This window comes from Petromyzon marinus, chromosome 75, assembly GCF_048934315.1.
Source record: "Petromyzon marinus isolate PM22_M1 ecotype Great Lakes invasive population chromosome 75, UKy_Petmar_22M1.pri1.0, whole genome shotgun sequence".
Taxonomy (NCBI): Eukaryota; Metazoa; Chordata; class Hyperoartia; order Petromyzontiformes; family Petromyzontidae; genus Petromyzon; species Petromyzon marinus.
The window spans coordinates 6,930,143-6,954,472 of NC_133741.1; the positions used below are offsets into that span (position 1 = coordinate 6,930,143).

General features: G+C 55.9%; 1 protein-coding gene across 1 annotated transcript in view; it reads left to right on the top strand.

Annotated features, from left to right (window-relative positions):
* The first annotated feature begins 131 nt into the window (after window positions 1–131).
* MEPCE (methylphosphate capping enzyme) overlaps window positions 132–24,330 on the top strand; it is a 58,359-nt gene continuing 34,160 nt past the window's right edge. The window contains exons 1-2 of the mRNA XM_076056462.1: window positions 132–657; window positions 2,134–2,365. Coding sequence (XP_075912577.1) covers window positions 2,149–2,365 — 217 coding nt within the window. The 5' untranslated portion in view covers window positions 132–657; window positions 2,134–2,148. The remainder of the gene's footprint in view (window positions 658–2,133; window positions 2,366–24,330) is intronic.

Sequence of the window (24,330 nt, forward strand, 5' to 3'; positions counted from 1 at the left end):
CCCACGTGACCAACTTCTCCCCCACCGCCCCCAGTGCCCCCTTCACCACGTGACCAACTTCCCCCACCGCCCCCACCCGCGCAGTCCCTCCCTCTCCCCACGTGACCAACTTTCCCCCGCCCCCCCCCCACCAGCGTCTATAAAAGGCGGGAGGCGGCGACGGCGGCGGCTGTGGACGCGCGCGCGCCATCTCGGGGCGCTTCGCTCCCCCTCGCGTTGCGGCGCTTTCGGCGGCGGCGGAGGCGGCGGCGGCGGTGAGGGGGTTAGGAGACAAGACACAAAGTAGTTCGCTCTTTGTGTTGTTGTTTGCTTTCCCTCGGCCCTCTGCACTCGCTGCTCGTCGTTTTTTTTAAGCATAATTTTTTTTGGGGAGTTTTTGCCGTCGATTGTCTTGGTGGTCTCGAGTTTGATGAGCAGTAATTTGTTGATTCCGTAAGAAATTTTTTTTTGCTTTTTTTTTCCCCCCCAACTCCCCCTTCTTCGGTTAGCAGCTTTTATTTATTTATTTCCCCCTGTGAGGAGGAGGGGGGAGACGTGACGTCGGAGCGTGCAAGGGCGTGACGTCATCGCGTCGGAGCACGCAAGCGCGTGACGTCATCGCGCAAGGAGAGGGAGGGAGCTCCGTCCGCTACCGCCGACGCTTCACACGTGACCCAAGTAGGCGCGGCTTGTGCGTGACGTAATTGTCTTGCTTCGCGACTATTGCATGACGGCATCGCGTCGGAGCGCGCGAGGACGTGACATCATCGCGCAAAGGGGGGAAGGAGGGAGTTCTTGGCTACCACCGCCGCCGCTTCGCACGTGACCCGAGTAGGCGCGGCTTGTCGGGCGTGACGTAATTTTTTGCTTCGCGGCTATTATTGCGTGACGTCACCTAGCACGTTTTGCAGCGTGACATCGGGTCAAACGTCGCCCCTCGGGAGGATTTTGCGCTTGTGACGTCATCGCACAACGATTCCATGCACGAGCGAGATGACGTCACGCGCATGCAAGCGATGCGAAATAAAAAAAAAGAAATTCAAAGGCGGTCGCTCGCTCGCCTCCGTCAGTGAAAACTTGACGCAGGCGACGTTTCGGGCACGCGTCCGTCTCCCTTGTGATGTTTAAGGGGCAGAGAGACAGAGTGGGGGGAGGGGCGGTGTGTGACACGTTGCTCCATGCGTGGATGACGTAATCGCGTACGGTGTCTCCCGAAGGGCTTCACCTGTGGTGACGTCACGCAGGTTTCCCCGAGTCATCGCGCACGCTTCTTTAAGGGAATTTGCGCGGTGACCTAATCACGTTACGCGTGTGGGACCTTGACGTCAGCACGTTTTACTTATGCCGACGTCGGCACGCAAGGAGGCGAGTGACGTAATCCCGTCGCGCCACTTCGTGTGGACGCATCGCTGTAGTGACGTAACCGCGTAACGGTTATCGTGACGTAATCGCGTCTCTAACTGTGTTTACTGCATCGCACGCGTGGTGGGGGGGGGCGGGGTTAACGTTTCACGGCGCAACGGTTTCAAAAGTGACGCAATGACGTCGACGGCGTTGCCGGGGGGTGAAGAGAGAGGTGGGGGGGGCGTGATTACGTCATCGCGTTAACCCCCCCCCCGCCGCGACGTCACCGCGCAACGGTTTCAAAAGTAACGCAATGACGTCTACGGCGTTGCCGGGGGAGAGAGGGAGAGGGGGTGGGTGGGGGCGTGATTACGTCATCGCGTTCACCCCTCCCCCGCCGCGACGTCACCGCGCAACGGTTTCAAAAGTAACGCAAAGACCTCGCCGGCGTTGCCGGGGGTGGTGGTGGGGGACGTGATTACGTCATCGCGTTAACCCCCTCCCCATGCCGTCGTGACGTCACCGCGCAACGGTTTCAAAAGTAACGCAATGACCTCGCCGGCGTTGCCGGTGGTGGTAGGGACGTGATTACGTCATCGCGTTCACACCCCCCCATGCCGTCGTGACGTCACCGCGCAACGGTTTCAAAAGTAACGCAATGACCTCGCCGGCGTTGCCGGGGGTGGTGGTGGGGACGTGATTACGTCATCGCGTTCACACCCCCCCCATGCCGTCGTGACGTCACCACGTACTAGCCCACCCCCTCCCTCCCTCCCTCCCTCCCCCCCACACCTCTTCCCGCCTTAAAAGGCGCGCGCGGCCCCAATGGCGGCTGAAGGCGGCGGCTGGAAGCGTCCTCGGCGTTCAAGCCGCGAACGCTCCGACTCCAACGCCGCCGACTCCGACGCCGTCGCCGCCGCTGAGGTGAAACTGGACGTGAATGAGGCGACGGAGGTGATGATGGAGGTGAAGAGGAGGAGGAGGAAGAAGATCGAGGAGACGATGGTGGTGGCGGCGGCGGTGGTGGAGGTCTCGAGCGGCGGTGAGCGGGTGGGTGGTGTTGGTGGTGGAGGTGGTGTAGGAGGTGAGGAGAAGGGGAATTGGGAGGGAGGGAGGGCGGGCGGCTTCGTTTGTTTTGTCGAGCCGCGTGCGGCTGTGGTGGTGGCGGCGGTGGTGGTGGGAGGAGGAGGGGAGCCGCGGGGAGCAGTCCTCGCTCGCTGAACACTCGGTCACACTCCTTCACACTCAGTCACACACCTTCACACTCAGTCACACACCTTCACACTCAGTCACACACTCCTCACACACTCAGTCACACTCCTCACCAGTCACACTCCTCACACACTCAGTCACACTCCTCACCACTCACACACTCAGTCACACTCCTCACCAGTCACACACTCAGTCACACTCCTCACACACTCAGTCACACTCCTTCACACTCAGTCACACTCCTTCACACACTCAGTCACACACTCCTCACACACTCAGTCACACACTCCTCACACACTCAGTCACACTCCTCACACACTCAGTCACACACTCCTCACACACTCGGTCACACTCCTCACACACTCCTCACACTCAGTCACACTCCTCACCAGTCACACTCCTCACCAGTCACACTCCTTCACACTCAGTCACACACTCCTCACACACTCAGTCACACTCCTCACCAGTCACACTCCTCACACACTCAGTCACACTCCTCACACACTCAGTCACACACTCCTCACACACTCAGTCACACACTCCTCACACACTCAGTCACACTCCTCACACACTCAGTCACACTCCTCACACACTCCTCACACACTCCTCACACACTCAGTCACACACTCCTCACACACTCAGTCACACTCCTCACACACTCAGTCACACTCCTCACACTCCTCACCAGTCACACTCCTCACCAGTCACACACTCACACACTCAGTCACACTCCTCACCAGTCACTCCTCACCAGTCACACACTCACACACTCAGTCACACTCCTCACCAGTCACTCCTCACACTCAGTCACACTCCTCACCACTCACACACTCAGTCACACTCCTCACCACTCACACACTCAGTCACACTCCTCACCACTCACACCTCACCACTCACACACTCCTCACCAGTCACACACTCAGTCACACTCCTCACCACTCACACTCCTCACCACTCCTCACACTCAGTCACACTCCTCACCAGTCACACTCCTCACCAGTCACACTCCTTCACACTCAGTCACACTCCTCACCAGTCACACACAGTCACACTCCTCACACACTCAGTCACACTCCTCACCAGTCACACTCCTCACCACTCCTCACACTCAGTCACACTCCTCACCAGTCACACTCCTCACCAGTCACACTCCTCACCAGTCACACTCCTCACCAGTCACACCTCACCAGTCACACTCCTCACACACTCCTCACCAGTCACACTCCTCACCAGTCACACTCCTCACCAGTCACACTCCTCACACACTCAGTCACACCTCACCAGTCACACTCCTCACCAGTCACACTCCTCACCACTCACACCTCACCAGTCACACTCCTCGCACTCAGTCACACTCCTCACCAGTCACACTCCTCACCAGTCACACTCCTCACCAGTCACACTCCTCACACACTCAGTCACACCTCACCAGTCACACTCCTCACCAGTCACACTCCTCACCAGTCACACACCTCACCACTCACACCTCACCAGTCACACTCCTCACCAGTCACACTCCTCACCACTCACACTCCTCACCAGTCACACTCCTCACCAGTCACACACTCCTCACCAGTCACTCCTCACCAGTCACACTCCTCACCAGTCACTCCTCACCAGTCACACACTCAGTCACACTCCTCACCACTCACACTCCTCACCACTCACACACTCAGTCACACTCCTCACCAGTCACACCTCACCAGTCACACTCCTCACCACTCACACACTCCTCACCAGTCACACCTCACCAGTCACACTCCTCACCAGTCACACCTCACCAGTCACACTCCTCACCAGTCACACTCCTCACCAGTCACACTCCTTCACACTCAGTCACACACTCCTCACACACTCAGTCACACTCCTCTCACACTCCTCACCACTCACACTCCTCACCAGTCACACTCCTCACCAGTCACACTCCTCACCAGTCACACTCCTCACCAGTCACTCCTCACCAGTCACACACTCAGTCACACTCCTCACCACTCACACTCCTCACCACTCACACACTCAGTCACACTCCTCACCAGTCACACTCCTCACCAGTCACTCCTCACCAGTCACACTCCTCACCAGTCACACTCCTCACCAGTCACACTCCTCACCACTCACACACTCAGTCACATTCCTCACCACTCACACACTCAGTCACACACTCCTCACCAGTCACACTCCTCACCAGTCACTCCTCACCAGTCACACTCCTCACCACTCACACACTCAGTCACACTCCTCACCACTCACACACCTCACCAGTCACACCTCACCAGTCACACTCCTCACCACTCACACACCTCACCAGTCACACTCCTCACCAGTCACACTCCTCACCAGTCACACACTCCTCACCAGTCACACACTCCTCACCAGTCACACTCCTCACCAGTCACACTCCTCACCAGTCACACTCCTCACCAGTCACACTCCTCACCAGTCACTCCTCACCAGTCACTCCTCACCAGTCACACACTCACACACTCAGTCACACTCCTCACCAGTCACACTCCTCACCAGTCACACTCCTCACCAGTCACACTCCTCACCAGTCACACTCCTCACCAGTCACACACTCACACACTCAGTCACACTCCTCACCAGTCACTCCTCACCAGTCACACACTCAGTCACACTCCTCACCAGTCACACTTTTCACCAGTCACTCCTCACCAGTCACACACTCACACACTCAGTCACACTCCTCACCAGTCACACTTTTCACCAGTCACTCCTCACCAGTCACACACTCCTCACCAGTCACTCCTCACCAGTCACACTCCTCACCAGTCACTCCTCACCAGTCACTCCTCACCAGTCACACTCCTCACCAGTCACTCCTCACCAGTCACTCCTCACCAGTCACACCTCACCAGGCACTCCTCACCACTCACACACTCAGTCACACTCCTCACCAGTCACTCCTCACCAGTCACACACTCACACACTCAGTCACACTCCTCACCAGTCACTCCTCACACTCAGTCACACTCCTCACCAGTCACTCCTCACACTCAGTCACACTCCTCACCACTCACACACTCAGTCACACTCCTCACCAGTCACTCCTCACCAGTCACACACTCACACACTCAGTCACAATCCTCACCAGTCACTCCTCACACTCAGTCACACTCCTCACCAGTCACTCCTCACACTCAGTCACACTCCTCACCACTCACACACTCAGTCACACTCCTCACCACTCACACCTCACCACTCACACACTCCTCACCAGTCACACACTCAGTCACACTCCTCACCACTCACACTCCTCACCACTCCTCACACTCAGTCACACTCCTCACCAGTCACACTCCTCACCAGTCACACTCCTTCACACTCAGTCACACTCCTCACCAGTCACACACAGTCACACTCCTCACACACTCAGTCACACTCCTCACCAGTCACACTCCTCACCACTCCTCACACTCAGTCACACTCCTCACCAGTCACACTCCTCACCAGTCACACTCCTCACCAGTCACACTCCTCACCAGTCACACTCCTCACACACTCAGTCACACCTCACCAGTCACACTCCTCACCAGTCACACACTCACCACTCACACCTCACCAGTCACACTCCTCGCACTCAGTCACACTCCTCACCAGTCACACTCCTCACCAGTCACACTCCTCACCAGTCACACTCCTCACACACTCAGTCACACCTCACCAGTCACACTCCTCACCAGTCACACTCCTCACCAGTCACACCTCACCACTCACACCTCACCAGTCACACTCCTCACCAGTCACACTCCTCACCACTCACACTCCTCACCAGTCACACTCCTCACCAGTCACACACTCCTCACCAGTCACTCCTCACCAGTCACACTCCTCACCAGTCACTCCTCACCAGTCACACACTCAGTCACACTCCTCACCACTCACACTCCTCACCACTCACACACTCAGTCACACTCCTCACCAGTCACACCTCACCAGTCACACTCCTCACCAGTCACACCTCACCAGTCACACTCCTCACCAGTCACACTCCTCACCAGTCACACTCCTCACCAGTCACACTCCTTCACACTCAGTCACACACTCCTCACACACTCAGTCACACTCCTCTCACACTCCTCACCACTCACACTCCTCACCAGTCACACTCCTCACCAGTCACACTCCTCACCAGTCACTCCTCACCAGTCACACACTCAGTCACACTCCTCACCACTCACACTCCTCACCACTCACACACTCAGTCACACTCCTCACCAGTCACACTCCTCACCAGTCACTCCTCACCAGTCACACTCCTCACCAGTCACACTCCTCACCAGTCACACTCCTCACCACTCACACACTCAGTCACACTCCTCACCACTCACACACTCAGTCACACTCCTCACCAGTCACACTCCTCACCAGTCACTCCTCACCAGTCACACTCCTCACCAGTCACACTCCTCACCAGTCACACTCCTCACCACTCACACACTCAGTCACACTCCTCACCACTCACACACTCAGTCACACACTCCTCACCAGTCACACTCCTCACCAGTCACTCCTCACCAGTCACACTCCTCACCACTCACACACTCAGTCACACTCCTCACCACTCACACACCTCACCAGTCACACCTCACCAGTCACACTCCTCACCACTCACACACCTCACCAGTCACACTCCTCACCAATCACACTCCTCACCAGTCACACACTCCTCACCAGTCACACACTCCTCACCAGTCACACTCCTCACCAGTCACACTCCTCACCAGTCACACTCCTCACCAGTCACACTCCTCACCAGTCACTCCTCACCAGTCACTCCTCACCAGTCACACACTCACACACTCAGTCACACTCCTCACCAGTCACACTCCTCACCAGTCACACTCCTCACCAGTCACACTCCTCACCAGTCACACTCCTCACCAGTCACACACTCACACACTCAGTCACACTCCTCACCAGTCACTCCTCACCAGTCACACACTCAGTCACACTCCTCACCAGTCACACTTTTCACCAGTCACTCCTCACCAGTCACACTCCTCACCAGTCACACACTCACACACTCAGTCACACTCCTCACCAGTCACACTTTTCACCAGTCACTCCTCACCAGTCACACACTCCTCACCAGTCACTCCTCACCAGTCACACTCCTCACCAGTCACTCCTCACCAGTCACTCCTCACCAGTCACACTCCTCACCAGTCACTCCTCACCAGTCACTCCTCACCAGTCACACCTCACCAGGCACTCCTCACCACTCACACACTCAGTCACACTCCTCACCAGTCACTCCTCACCAGTCACACACTCACACACTCAGTCACACTCCTCACCAGTCACTCCTCACACTCAGTCACACTCCTCACCAGTCACTCCTCACACTCAGTCACACTCCTCACCACTCACACACTCAGTCACACTCCTCACCAGTCACTCCTCACCAGTCACACACTCACACACTCAGTCACACTCCTCACCAGTCACTCCTCACACTCAGTCACACTCCTCACCAGTCACTCCTCACACTCAGTCACACTCCTCACCACTCACACACTCAGTCACACTCCTCACCACTCACACCTCACCACTCACACACTCCTCACCAGTCACACACTCAGTCACACTCCTCACCACTCACACTCCTCACCACTCCTCACACTCAGTCACACTCCTCACCAGTCACACTCCTCACCAGTCACACTCCTTCACACTCAGTCACACTCCTCACCAGTCACACACAGTCACACTCCTCACACACTCAGTCACACTCCTCACCAGTCACACTCCTCACCACTCCTCACACTCAGTCACACTCCTCACCAGTCACACTCCTCACCAGTCACACTCCTCACCAGTCACACTCCTCACCAGTCACACTCCTCACACACTCAGTCACACCTCACCAGTCACACTCCTCACCAGTCACACACTCACCACTCACACCTCACCAGTCACACTCCTCGCACTCAGTCACACTCCTCACCAGTCACACTCCTCACCAGTCACACTCCTCACCAGTCACACTCCTCACACACTCAGTCACACCTCACCAGTCACACTCCTCACCAGTCACACACTCACCACTCACACCTCACCAGTCACACTCCTCACCAGTCACACTCCTCACCAGTCACACTCCTCACCACTCACACTCCTCACCAGTCACACTCCTCACCAGTCACACACTCCTCACCAGTCACTCCTCACCAGTCACACTCCTCACCAGTCACTCCTCACCAGTCACACACTCAGTCACACTCCTCACCACTCACACTCCTCACCACTCACACACTCAGTCACACTCCTCACCAGTCACACCTCACCAGTCACACTCCTCACCACTCACACACTCCTCACCAGTCACACCTCACCAGTCACACTCCTCACCAGTCACACCTCACCAGTCACACTCCTCACCAGTCACACTCCTCACCAGTCACACTCCTTCACACTCAGTCACACACTCCTCACACACTCAGTCACACTCCTCTCACACTCCTCACCACTCACACTCCTCACCAGTCACACTCCTCACCAGTCACACTCCTCACCAGTCACACTCCTCACCAGTCACTCCTCACCAGTCACACACTCAGTCACACTCCTCACCACTCACACTCCTCACCACTCACACACTCAGTCACACTCCTCACCAGTCACACTCCTCACCAGTCACTCCTCACCAGTCACACTCCTCACCAGTCACACTCCTCACCAGTCACACTCCTCACCACTCACACACTCAGTCACACTCCTCACCACTCACACACTCAGTCACACACTCCTCACCAGTCACACTCCTCACCAGTCACTCCTCACCAGTCACACTCCTCACCACTCACACACTCAGTCACACTCCTCACCACTCACACACCTCACCAGTCACACCTCACCAGTCACACTCCTCACCACTCACACACCTCACCAGTCACACTCCTCACCAGTCACACTCCTCACCAGTCACACACTCCTCACCAGTCACACACTCCTCACCAGTCACACTCCTCACCAGTCACACTCCTCACCAGTCACACTCCTCACCAGTCACACTCCTCACCAGTCACACTCCTCACCAGTCACTCCTCACCAGTCACTCCTCACCAGTCACACACTCACACACTCAGTCACACTCCTCACCAGTCACACTCCTCACCAGTCACACTCCTCACCAGTCACACTCCTCACCAGTCACACTCCTCACCAGTCACACACTCACACACTCAGTCACACTCCTCACCAGTCACTCCTCACCAGTCACACACTCAGTCACACTCCTCACCAGTCACACTTTTCACCAGTCACTCCTCACCAGTCACACTCCTCACCAGTCACACACTCACACACTCAGTCACACTCCTCACCAGTCACACTTTTCACCAGTCACTCCTCACCAGTCACACACTCCTCACCAGTCACTCCTCACCAGTCACACTCCTCACCAGTCACTCCTCACCAGTCACTCCTCACCAGTCACACTCCTCACCAGTCACTCCTCACCAGTCACTCCTCACCAGTCACACCTCACCAGGCACTCCTCACCACTCACACACTCAGTCACACTCCTCACCAGTCACTCCTCACCAGTCACACACTCACACACTCAGTCACACTCCTCACCAGTCACTCCTCACACTCAGTCACACTCCTCACCAGTCACTCCTCACACTCAGTCACACTCCTCACCACTCACACACTCAGTCACACTCCTCACCAGTCACTCCTCACCAGTCACACACTCACACACTCAGTCACACTCCTCACCAGTCACTCCTCACACTCAGTCACACTCCTCACCAGTCACTCCTCACACTCAGTCACACTCCTCACCACTCACACACTCAGTCACACTCCTCACCACTCACACCTCACCACTCACACACTCCTCACCAGTCACACACTCAGTCACACTCCTCACCACTCACACTCCTCACCACTCCTCACACTCAGTCACACTCCTCACCAGTCACACTCCTCACCAGTCACACTCCTTCACACTCAGTCACACTCCTCACCAGTCACACACAGTCACACTCCTCACACACTCAGTCACACTCCTCACCAGTCACACTCCTCACCACTCCTCACACTCAGTCACACTCCTCACCAGTCACACTCCTCACCAGTCACACTCCTCACCAGTCACACTCCTCACCAGTCACACTCCTCACACACTCAGTCACACCTCACCAGTCACACTCCTCACCAGTCACACACTCACCACTCACACCTCACCAGTCACACTCCTCGCACTCAGTCACACTCCTCACCAGTCACACTCCTCACCAGTCACACTCCTCACCAGTCACACTCCTCACACACTCAGTCACACCTCACCAGTCACACTCCTCACCAGTCACACACTCACCACTCACACCTCACCAGTCACACTCCTCACCAGTCACACTCCTCACCAGTCACACTCCTCACCACTCACACTCCTCACCAGTCACACTCCTCACCAGTCACACACTCCTCACCAGTCACTCCTCACCAGTCACACTCCTCACCAGTCACTCCTCACCAGTCACACACTCAGTCACACTCCTCACCACTCACACTCCTCACCACTCACACACTCAGTCACACTCCTCACCAGTCACACCTCACCAGTCACACTCCTCACCACTCACACACTCCTCACCAGTCACACCTCACCAGTCACACTCCTCACCAGTCACACCTCACCAGTCACACTCCTCACCAGTCACACTCCTCACCAGTCACACTCCTTCACACTCAGTCACACACTCCTCACACACTCAGTCACACTCCTCTCACACTCCTCACCACTCACACTCCTCACCAGTCACACTCCTCACCAGTCACACTCCTCACCAGTCACACTCCTCACCAGTCACTCCTCACCAGTCACACACTCAGTCACACTCCTCACCACTCACACTCCTCACCACTCACACACTCAGTCACACTCCTCACCAGTCACACTCCTCACCAGTCACTCCTCACCAGTCACACTCCTCACCAGTCACACTCCTCACCAGTCACACTCCTCACCACTCACACACTCAGTCACACTCCTCACCACTCACACACTCAGTCACACACTCCTCACCAGTCACACTCCTCACCAGTCACTCCTCACCAGTCACACTCCTCACCACTCACACACTCAGTCACACTCCTCACCACTCACACACCTCACCAGTCACACCTCACCAGTCACACTCCTCACCACTCACACACCTCACCAGTCACACTCCTCACCAGTCACACTCCTCACCAGTCACACACTCCTCACCAGTCACACACTCCTCACCAGTCACACTCCTCACCAGTCACACTCCTCACCAGTCACACTCCTCACCAGTCACACTCCTCACCAGTCACTCCTCACCAGTCACTCCTCACCAGTCACACACTCACACACTCAGTCACACTCCTCACCAGTCACACTCCTCACCAGTCACACTCCTCACCAGTCACACTCCTCACCAGTCACACTCCTCACCAGTCACACACTCACACACTCAGTCACACTCCTCACCAGTCACTCCTCACCAGTCACACACTCAGTCACACTCCTCACCAGTCACACTTTTCACCAGTCACTCCTCACCAGTCACACACTCACACACTCAGTCACACTCCTCACCAGTCACACTTTTCACCAGTCACTCCTCACCAGTCACACACTCCTCACCAGTCACTCCTCACCAGTCACACTCCTCACCAGTCACTCCTCACCAGTCACTCCTCACCAGTCACACTCCTCACCAGTCACTCCTCACCAGTCACTCCTCACCAGTCACACCTCACCAGGCACTCCTCACCACTCACACACTCAGTCACACTCCTCACCAGTCACTCCTCACCAGTCACACACTCACACACTCAGTCACACTCCTCACCAGTCACTCCTCACACTCAGTCACACTCCTCACCAGTCACTCCTCACACTCAGTCACACTCCTCACCACTCACACACTCAGTCACACTCCTCACCAGTCACTCCTCACCAGTCACACACTCACACACTCAGTCACAATCCTCACCAGTCACTCCTCACACTCAGTCACACTCCTCACCAGTCACTCCTCACACTCAGTCACACTCCTCACCACTCACACACTCAGTCACACTCCTCACCACTCACACCTCACCACTCACACACTCCTCACCAGTCACACACTCAGTCACACTCCTCACCACTCACACTCCTCACCACTCCTCACCAGTCACACTCCTCACCAGTCACACTCCTTCACACTCAGTCACACTCCTCACCAGTCACACACAGTCACACTCCTCACACACTCAGTCACACTCCTCACCAGTCACACTCCTCACCACTCCTCACACTCAGTCACACTCCTCACCAGTCACACTCCTCACCAGTCACACTCCTCACCACTCCTCACACTCAGTCACACTCCTCACCAGTCACACTCCTCACCAGTCACACTCCTCACCAGTCACACTCCTCACCAGTCACACTCCTCACACACTCAGTCACACCTCACCAGTCACACTCCTCACCAGTCACACACTCACCACTCACACCTCACCAGTCACACTCCTCGCACTCAGTCACACTCCTCACCAGTCACACTCCTCACCAGTCACACTCCTCACCAGTCACACTCCTCACACACTCAGTCACACCTCACCAGTCACACTCCTCACCAGTCACACTCCTCACCAGTCACACCTCACCACTCACACCTCACCAGTCACACTCCTCACCAGTCACACTCCTCACCACTCACACTCCTCACCAGTCACACTCCTCACCAGTCACACACTCCTCACCAGTCACTCCTCACCAGTCACACTCCTCACCAGTCACTCCTCACCAGTCACACACTCAGTCACACTCCTCACCACTCACACTCCTCACCACTCACACACTCAGTCACACTCCTCACCAGTCACACCTCACCAGTCACACTCCTCACCAGTCACACCTCACCAGTCACACTCCTCACCAGTCACACTCCTCACCAGTCACACTCCTCACCAGTCACACTCCTTCACACTCAGTCACACACTCCTCACACACTCAGTCACACTCCTCTCACACTCCTCACCACTCACACTCCTCACCAGTCACACTCCTCACCAGTCACACTCCTCACCAGTCACTCCTCACCAGTCACACACTCAGTCACACTCCTCACCACTCACACTCCTCACCACTCACACACTCAGTCACACTCCTCACCAGTCACACTCCTCACCAGTCACTCCTCACCAGTCACACTCCTCACCAGTCACACTCCTCACCAGTCACACTCCTCACCACTCACACACTCAGTCACACTCCTCACCACTCACACACTCAGTCACACACTCCTCACCAGTCACACTCCTCACCAGTCACTCCTCACCAGTCACACTCCTCACCACTCACACACTCAGTCACACTCCTCACCACTCACACACCTCACCAGTCACACCTCACCAGTCACACTCCTCACCACTCACACACCTCACCAGTCACACTCCTCACCAATCACACTCCTCACCAGTCACACACTCCTCACCAGTCACACACTCCTCACCAGTCACACTCCTCACCAGTCACACTCCTCACCAGTCACACTCCTCACCAGTCACACTCCTCACCAGTCACTCCTCACCAGTCACTCCTCACCAGTCACACACTCACACACTCAGTCACACTCCTCACCAGTCACACTCCTCACCAGTCACACTCCTCACCAGTCACACTCCTCACCAGTCACACTCCTCACCAGTCACACACTCACACACTCAGTCACACTCCTCACCAGTCACTCCTCACCAGTCACACACTCAGTCACACTCCTCACCAGTCACACTTTTCACCAGTCACTCCTCACCAGTCACACTCCTCACCAGTCACACACTCACACACTCAGTCACACTCCTCACCAGTCACACTTTTCACCAGTCACTCCTCACCAGTCACACTCCTCACCAGTCACTCCTCACCAGTCACACTCCTCACCAGTCACTCCTCACCAGTCACTCCTCACCAGTCACACTCCTCACCAGTCACTCCTCACCAGTCACTCCTCACCAGTCACACCTCACCAGGCACTCCTCACCACTCACACACTCAGTCACACTCCTCACCAGTCACTCCTCACCAGTCACACACTCACACACTCAGTCACACTCCTCACCAGTCACTCCTCACACTCAGTCACACTCCTCACCAGTCACTCCTCACACTCAGTCACACTCCTCACCACTCACACACTCAGTCACACTCCTCACCAGTCACTCCTCACCAGTCACACACTCACACACTCAGTCACACTCCTCACCAGTCACTCCTCACACTCAGTCACACTCCTCACCAGTCACTCCTCACACTCAGTCACACTCCTCACCACTCACACACTCAGTCACACTCCTCACCACTCACACCTCACCACTCACACACTCCTCACCAGTCACACACTCAGTCACACTCCTCACCACTCACACTCCTCACCACTCCTCACACTCAGTCACACTCCTCACCAGTCACACTCCTCACCAGTCACACTCCTTCACACTCAGTCACACTCCTTCACACTCAGTCACACTCCTCACCAGTCACACACAGTCACACTCCTCACACACTCAGTCACACTCCTCACCAGTCACACTCCTCACCACTCCTCACACTCAGTCACACTCCTCACCAGTCACACTCCTCACCAGTCACACTCCTCACCAGTCACACTCCTCACCAGTCACACTCCTCACACACTCAGTCACACCTCACCAGTCACACTCCTCACCAGTCACACACTCACCACTCACACCTCACCAGTCACACTCCTCGCACTCAGTCACACTCCTCACCAGTCACACTCCTCACCAGTCACACTCCTCACCAGTCACACTCCTCACACACTCAGTCACACCTCACCAGTCACACTCCTCACCAGTCACACACTCACCACTCACACCTCACCAGTCACACTCCTCACCAGTCACACTCCTCACCAGTCACACTCCTCACCACTCACACTCCTCACCAGTCACACTCCTCACCAGTCACACACTCCTCACCAGTCACTCCTCACCAGTCACACTCCTCACCAGTCACTCCTCACCAGTCACACACTCAGTCACACTCCTCACCACTCACACTCCTCACCACTCACACACTCAGTCACACTCCTCACCAGTCACACCTCACCAGTCACTCCTCACCAGTCACACCTCACCAGTCACACACCTCACCAGTCACACTCCTCACCAGTCACACTCCTCACCAGTCACACTCCTTCACACTCAGTCACACACTCCTCACACACTCAGTCACACTCCTCTCACACTCCTCACCACTCACACTCCTCACCAGTCACACTCCTCACCAGTCACACTCCTCACCAGTCACACTCCTCACCAGTCACTCCTCACCAGTCACACACTCAGTCACACTCCTCACCACTCACACTCCTCACCACTCACACACTCAGTCACACTCCTCACCAGTCACACTCCTCACCAGTCACACTCCTCACCAGTCACTCCTCACCAGTCACACTCCTCACCAGTCACACTCCTCACCAGTCACACTCCTCACCACTCACACACTCAGTCACACTCCTCACCACTCACACACTCAGTCACACTCCTCACCAGTCACACTCCTCACCAGTCACTCCTCACCAGTCACACTCCTCACCACTCACACACTCAGTCACACTCCTCACCACTCACACACCTCACCAGTCACACCTCACCAGTCACACTCCTCACCACTCACACACTCCTCACCAGTCACACCTCACCAGTCACACTCCTCACCAGTCACTCCTCACCAGTCACACTCCTCACCAGTCACACTCCTCACCAGTCACACTCCTCACCAGTCACACTCCTCACCAGTCACACTCCTCACCAGTCACACTCCTCACCAGTCACTCCTCACCAGTCACACTCCTCACCAGTCACACACTCACACACTCAGTCACACTCCTCACCAGTCACACTCCTCACCAGTCACACACTCACACACTCAGTCACACTCCTCACCAGTCACTCCTCACCAGTCACTCCTCACCAGTCACACTCCTCACCAGTCACTCTTTTCACCAGTCACTCCTCACCAGTCACACTCCTCACCAGTCACACACTCACACACTCAGTCACACTCCTCACCAGTCACACTTTTCACCAGTCACTCCTCACCAGTCACACACTCCTCACCAGTCACTCCTCACCAGTCACACTCCTCACCAGTCACTCCTCACCAGTCACACTCCTCACCAGTCACTCCTCACCAGTCACTCCTCACCAGTCACACCTCACCAGGCACTCCTCACCACTCACACACTCAGTCACACTCCTCACCAGTCACACTCAGTCACACTCCTCACCAGTCACACTCCTCACCACTCACACACTCCTCACCAGTCACACCTCACCAGTCACACTCCTCACCAGTCACTCCTCACCAGTCACACTCCTCACCAGTCACACTCCTCACTAGTCACACTCCTCACCAGTCACACCTCACCAGTCACACTCCTCACCAGTCACACTCCTCACCAGTCACACACTCCTCACCAGTCACACTCCTCACCAGTCACACTCCTCACACTCAGTCACACCTCACCAGTCACTCCTCATCAGTCACACTCCTCACCAGTCACACTCCTCACCACTCACACCTCACCACTCACACCTCACCAGTCACTCCTCACCAGTCACACTCCTCACCACTCACACACTCAGTCACACTCCTCACCAGTCACACACTCCTCACCAGTCACACTCCTCACCAGTCACACTCCTCACCAGTCACACTCCTCACACTCAGTCACACTCCTCACCAGTCACACTCCTCACCAGTCACACACTCCTCACCAGTCACACTCCTCACCAGTCACACCTCACCAGTCACACTCCTCACCAGTCACACTCCTCACCAGTCACACCTCACCAGTCACACTCCTCACCAGTCACACTCCTCACCAGTCACACTCCTTCACACTCAGTCACACACTCCTCACACACTCAGTCACACTCCTCTCACACTCCTCACCACTCACACTCCTCACCAGTCACACTCCTCACCAGTCACACTCCTCACCAGTCACACTCCTCACCAGTCACTCCTCACCAGTCACACACTCAGTCACACTCCTCACCACTCACACTCCTCACCACTCACACACTCAGTCACACTCCTCACCAGTCACACTCCTCACCAGTCACTCCTCACCAGTCACACTCCTCACCAGTCACACTCCTCACCAGTCACACTCCTCACCAGTCACACTCCTCACCACTCACACACTCAGTCACACTCCTCACCACTCACACACTCAGTCACACACTCCTCACCAGTCACACTCCTCACCAGTCACTCCTCACCAGTCACACTCCTCACCACTCACACACTCAGTCACACTCCTCACCACTCACACACCTCACCAGTCACACCTCACCAGTCACACTCCTCACCACTCACACACCTCACCAGTCACACTCCTCACCAGTCACACTCCTCACCAGTCACACTCCTCACCACTCACACTCCTCACCAGTCACACTCCTCACCAGTCACACTCCTCACCAGTCACACTCCTCACCAGTCACTCCTCACCAGTCACACACTCAGTCACACTCCTCACCACTCACACTCCTCACCACTCACACACTCAGTCACACTCCTCACCAGTCACACTCCTCACCAGTCACTCCTCACCAGTCACACTCCTCACCAGTCACACTCCTCACCAGTCACACTCCTCACCAGTCACACTCCTCACCACTCACACACTCAGTCACACTCCTCACCACTCACACACTCAGTCACACACTCCTCACCAGTCACACTCCTCACCAGTCACTCCTCACCAGTCACACTCCTCACCACTCACACACTCAGTCACACTCCTCACCACTCACACACCTCACCAGTCACACCTCACCAGTCACACTCCTCACCACTCACACACCTCACCAGTCACACTCCTCACCAGTCACACTCCTCACCAGTCACACACCTCACCAGTCACACTCCTCACCACTCACACACTCCTCACCAGTCACACCTCACCAGTCACACTCCTCACCAGTCACTCCTCACCAGTCACACACTCCTCACCAGTCACACTCCTCACCAGTCACACTCCTCACCAGTCACACTCCTCACCAGTCACACTCCTCACCAGTCACTCCTCACCAGTCACACTCCTCACCAGTCACACACTCACACACTCAGTCACACACTCCTCACCAGTCACACTCCTCACCAGTCACTCCTCACCAGTCACACTCCTCACCACTCACACACTCAGTCACACTCCTCACCACTCACACACCTCACCAGTCACACCTCACCAGTCACACTCCTCACCACTCACACACCTCACCAGTCACACTCCTCACCAGTCACACTCCTCACCAGTCACACACCTCACCAGTCACACTCCTCACCACTCACACACTCCTCACCAGTCACACCTCACCAGTCACACTCCTCACCAGTCACTCCTCACCAGTCACACACTCCTCACCAGTCACACTCCTCACCAGTCACACTCCTCACCAGTCACACTCCTCACCAGTCACACTCCTCACCAGTCACACTCCTCACCAGTCACTCCTCACCAGTCACACTCCTCACCAGTCACACTCCTCACCAGTCACACTCCTCACCAGTCACACTCCTCACCAGTCACACACTCACACACTCAGTCACACTCCTCACCAGTCACTCCTCACCAGTCACTCCTCACCAGTCACACTCCTCACCAGTCACTCTTTTCACCAGTCACTCCTCACCAGTCACACTCCTCACCAGTCACACACTCACACACTCAGTCACACTCCTCACCAGTCACACTTTTCACCAGTCACTCCTCACCAGTCACACACTCCTCACCAGTCACTCCTCACCAGTCACACTCCTCACCAGTCACTCCTCACCAGTCACACTCCTCACCAGTCACTCCTCACCAGTCACTCCTCACCAGTCACACCTCACCAGGCACTCCTCACCACTCACACACTCAGTCACACTCCTCACCAGTCACACTCAGTCACACTCCTCACCAGTCACACTCCTCACCACTCACACACTCCTCACCAGTCACACCTCACCAGTCACACTCCTCACCAGTCACTCCTCACCAGTCACACTCCTCACCAGTCACACTCCTCACCAGTCACTCCTCACCAGTCACTCCTCACCAGTCACACTCCTCACCAGTCACACCTCACCAGTCACACTCCTCACCAGTCACACTCCTCACCAGTCACACACTCCTCACCAGTCACACACTCCTCACCAGTCACACTCCTCACACTCAGTCACACCTCACCAGTCACTCCTCATCAGTCACACTCCTCACCAGTCACACTCCTCACCACTCACACCTCACCACTCACACCTCACCAGTCACTCCTCACCAGTCACACTCCTCACCACTCACACACTCAGTCACACTCCTCACCAGTCACACTCCTCACCAGTCACACTCCTCACACTCAGTCACACTCCTCACCAGTCACACTCCTCACCAGTCACACACTCCTCACCAGTCACACTCCTCACACTCAGTCACACTCCTCACCACTCACACACACCTCACCAGTCACACCTCACCAGTCACACTCCTCACCAGTCACACCTCACCAGTCACACTCCTCACCAGTCACACACTCACACACTCAGTCACACTCCTCACCAGTCACACTCCTCACCAGTCACACCTCACCAGTCACACCTCACCAGTCACACCTCACCAGTCACTCCTCACCAGTCACTCCTCACCACTCACACACTCCTCACCAGTCACACCTCACCAGTCACACACTCCTCACCAGTCACACTCCTCACCAGTCACACTCCTCACCAGTCACACACTCCTCACCAGTCACACTCCTCACACTCAGTCACACCTCACCAGTCACTCCTCACCAGTCACACTCCTCACCAGTCACACTCCTCACCAGTCACACCTCACCACTCACACCTCACCACTCACACCTCACACCTCACCAGTCACACTCCTCACCAGTCACACACTCCTCACCAGTCACACACTCCTCACCAGTCACACTCCTCACCAGTCACACTCCTCACACTCAGTCACACTCCTCACCACTCACACACACCTCACCAGTCACACCTCACCAGTCACACCTCACCAGTCACTCCTCACCAGTCACACTCCTCACCACTCACACACTCAGTCACACTCCTCACCACTCACACACTCCTCACCAGTCACACCTCACCAGTCACACCTCACCAGTCACACTCCTCACCAGTCACACACTCCTCACCAGTCACACTCCTCACCAGTCACACACTCAGTCACACTCCTCACACTCAGTCACACTCCTCACCAGTCACACTCCTCACCACTCACACCTCACCAGTCACACCTCACCAGTCACACCTCACCAGTCACACCTCACCAGTCACACCTCACCAGTCACACCTCACCAGTCACACTCCTCACCAGTCACACACTCCTCACCAGTCACACACTCCTCACCAGTCACACTCCTCACCAGTCACACTCCTCACCAGTCACTCCTCACCAGTCACACTCCTCACCAGTCACACTCCTCACCAGTCACACTCCTCACCAGTCACACTCCTCACCAGTCACACTCCTCACCAGTCACACACTCCTCACCAGTCACACACTCCTCACCAGTCACACTCCTCACCAGTCACACTCCTCACCAGTCACACTCCTCACCAGTCACACTCCTCACCAGTCACACACCTCACCAGTCACACACCTCACCAGTCACACTCACCACCAGTCACACCTCACCAGTCACACTCAGTCACACTCCTCACCAGTCACACTCCTCACCAGTCACTCCTCACCAGTCACTCCTCACCAGTCACACTCCTCACCAGTCACACACCTCACCAGTCACACTCCTCACCAGTCACACTCCTCACCAGTCACACTCCTCACCAGTCACACTCCTCACCAGTCACACACTCCTCACCAGTCACACTCCTCACCAGTCACACTCCTCACCAGTCACACTCCTCACCAGTCACACTCCTCACCAGTCACACTCCTCACCAGTCACACACCTCACCAGTCACACTCCTCACCAGTCACACTCCTCACCAGTCACACTCCTCACCAGTCACACTCCTCACCAGTCACACTCCTCACCAGTCACACTCCTCACCAGTCACACACCTCACCAGTCACACTCCTCACCAGTCACACTCCTCACCAGTCACACTCCTCACCAGTCACACTCCTCACCAGTCACACTCCTCACCAGTCACACACCTCACCAGTCACACTCCTCACCAGTCACACTCCTCACCAGTCACACTCCTCACCAGTCACACTCCTCACCAGTCACACTCCTCACCAGTCACACTCCTCACCAGTCACACTCCTCACCAGTCACACTCCTCACCAGTCACACTCCTCACCAGTCACACTCCTCACCAGTCACACTCCTCACCAGTCACACTCCTCACCAGTCACACTCCTCACCACTCACACTCCTCACCACTCACACACTCACCACCCGTCACACACTCCTCACCACTCACACACTCACCACCACTCACACACTCACCACCACTCACACACTCCTCACCACTCAGTCACACTCCTCACCACTCACACACTCACCACCCCTCACACACTCCTCACACTCAGTCACACTCCTCACCACTCACACACTCACCACCCCTCACACACTCCTCACCACTCACACACTCACCACCACTCACACACTCACCACCACTCACACACTCCTCACCACTCACACACTCACCACCACTCACACACTCCTCACCACTCACACACTCACCACCACTCACACACTCACCACCACTCACACACTCCTCACCACTCACACACTCACCACCCCTCACACACTCCTCACCACTCACACACTCACCACCACTCACACACTCACCACCACTCACACACTCCTCACCACTCACACACTCACCACCACTCACACACTCCTCACCACTCACACACTCACCACCACTCACACACTCACCACCACTCACACACTCCTCACCACTCACACACTCACCACCCCTCACACACTCCTCACCACTCACACACTCACCACCACTCACACACTCACCACCACTCACACACTCCTCACCACTCACACACTCACCACCACTCACACACTCCTCACCACTCACACACTCACCACCACTCACACACTCCTCACCACTCACACACTCACCACCCCTCACACACTCCTCGCACTCAGTCACACTCCTCACCACTCACACACTCACCACCCCTCACACACTCCTCACACTCAGTCACACTCACACACTCACCACCCCTCACACACTCCTCACCAGTCACACTCCTCACCAGTCACACTCCTCACCAGTCACACTCCTCACCAGTCACACTCCTCACCAGTCACGCACTCAGTCACACTCACACACTCACCACTCACACTGTCACACTCACCACTCACACACAGTCACACTCCTCACCCCTCACACTCAGTCACACTCACCACTCACACTGTCACACTCACCACTCACACACAGTCACACTCCTCACCCCTCACACTCAGTCACACTCACCACTCACACTGTCACACTCACCACTCACACACTCCTCACCAGTCACACTCACCACTCACACACACTCGCCACCCCTCACACTCAGTCACACTCCTCACCACTCACACTCACCCTTCACTCCTCACACTCAGTCACACTCACCACCCCTCACTCACACTCACTCACACACCCACTCACACTCAGTCACACTCCTCACACTCACCCCTCACTCACACTCACCCACTCACCACTCGCACTCAGTCACACTCCTCACCACTCACACTCTGTCCCACTCACCACTCACACTGTCACACTCACCACTCACACTCAGTCACACTCCTCACCACTCGCACTCCTCACCACTCGCACTCCTAACCAGTCCCACGCCTCACCACTCGCACTCAGTCACACTCCTCACCCCTCACACTCAGACACACTCACCACTCACACTCGCCACTCACACTGTCACACTCACCACTCACACTGTCACACTCACCACTCACACTGTCACACTCACACTCCTCACACTCAGTCACACTCCTCACCAGTCACACCTCACCAGTCACACTCGGTCACACTCCTCACCACTCGCACACTCACCACCCCTCACTCACACTCAGTCACACTCACCACCCCTCACTCACTCCACACACACTCCTCACCACTCACACACACTCACCCCTCACACTCAGTCACACTCACACACTCCTCACCACTTAGTCACACACACTCACCACTCACACATCACTCACTCACCCCTCACTCACCCCTCACGCACTCACACACACTCATCCCACACACACGCACACACTCACACACACCACTGATACTCAGTTTACACTCACCACTCACTCACTCACCACTCACTCACCACTCACACACTCACACTTAGTCACACTCACCACTCACACACACTCAGTCACACTCACCACTCACACACACTTCTCACCACTCACACTCACCACTCGCCCACACTCAGTCACACTCACCACTCGCACACACAGTCACACTCACCACTCACACACTCACTCACCACTCACCCTCACTCACCCCTCACACTCACCTCTCACACACTCACCCCTCACCACTCGCTCACACTCGCCTACTGACCCATCACTCCCCAAACACTCACCCCTCAGTCACACCTCACTCACCCACTCACCAAACACTCACCCCTCAGTCACACCTCACTCACCCACTCACCAAACACTCACTCACCTACTGACCCATCACTCACCCTTACCTACTCACCACTCATTCACCTACTGACCCATCCCTCACTCTCACTCACTCACCTTCTGACCCATCCC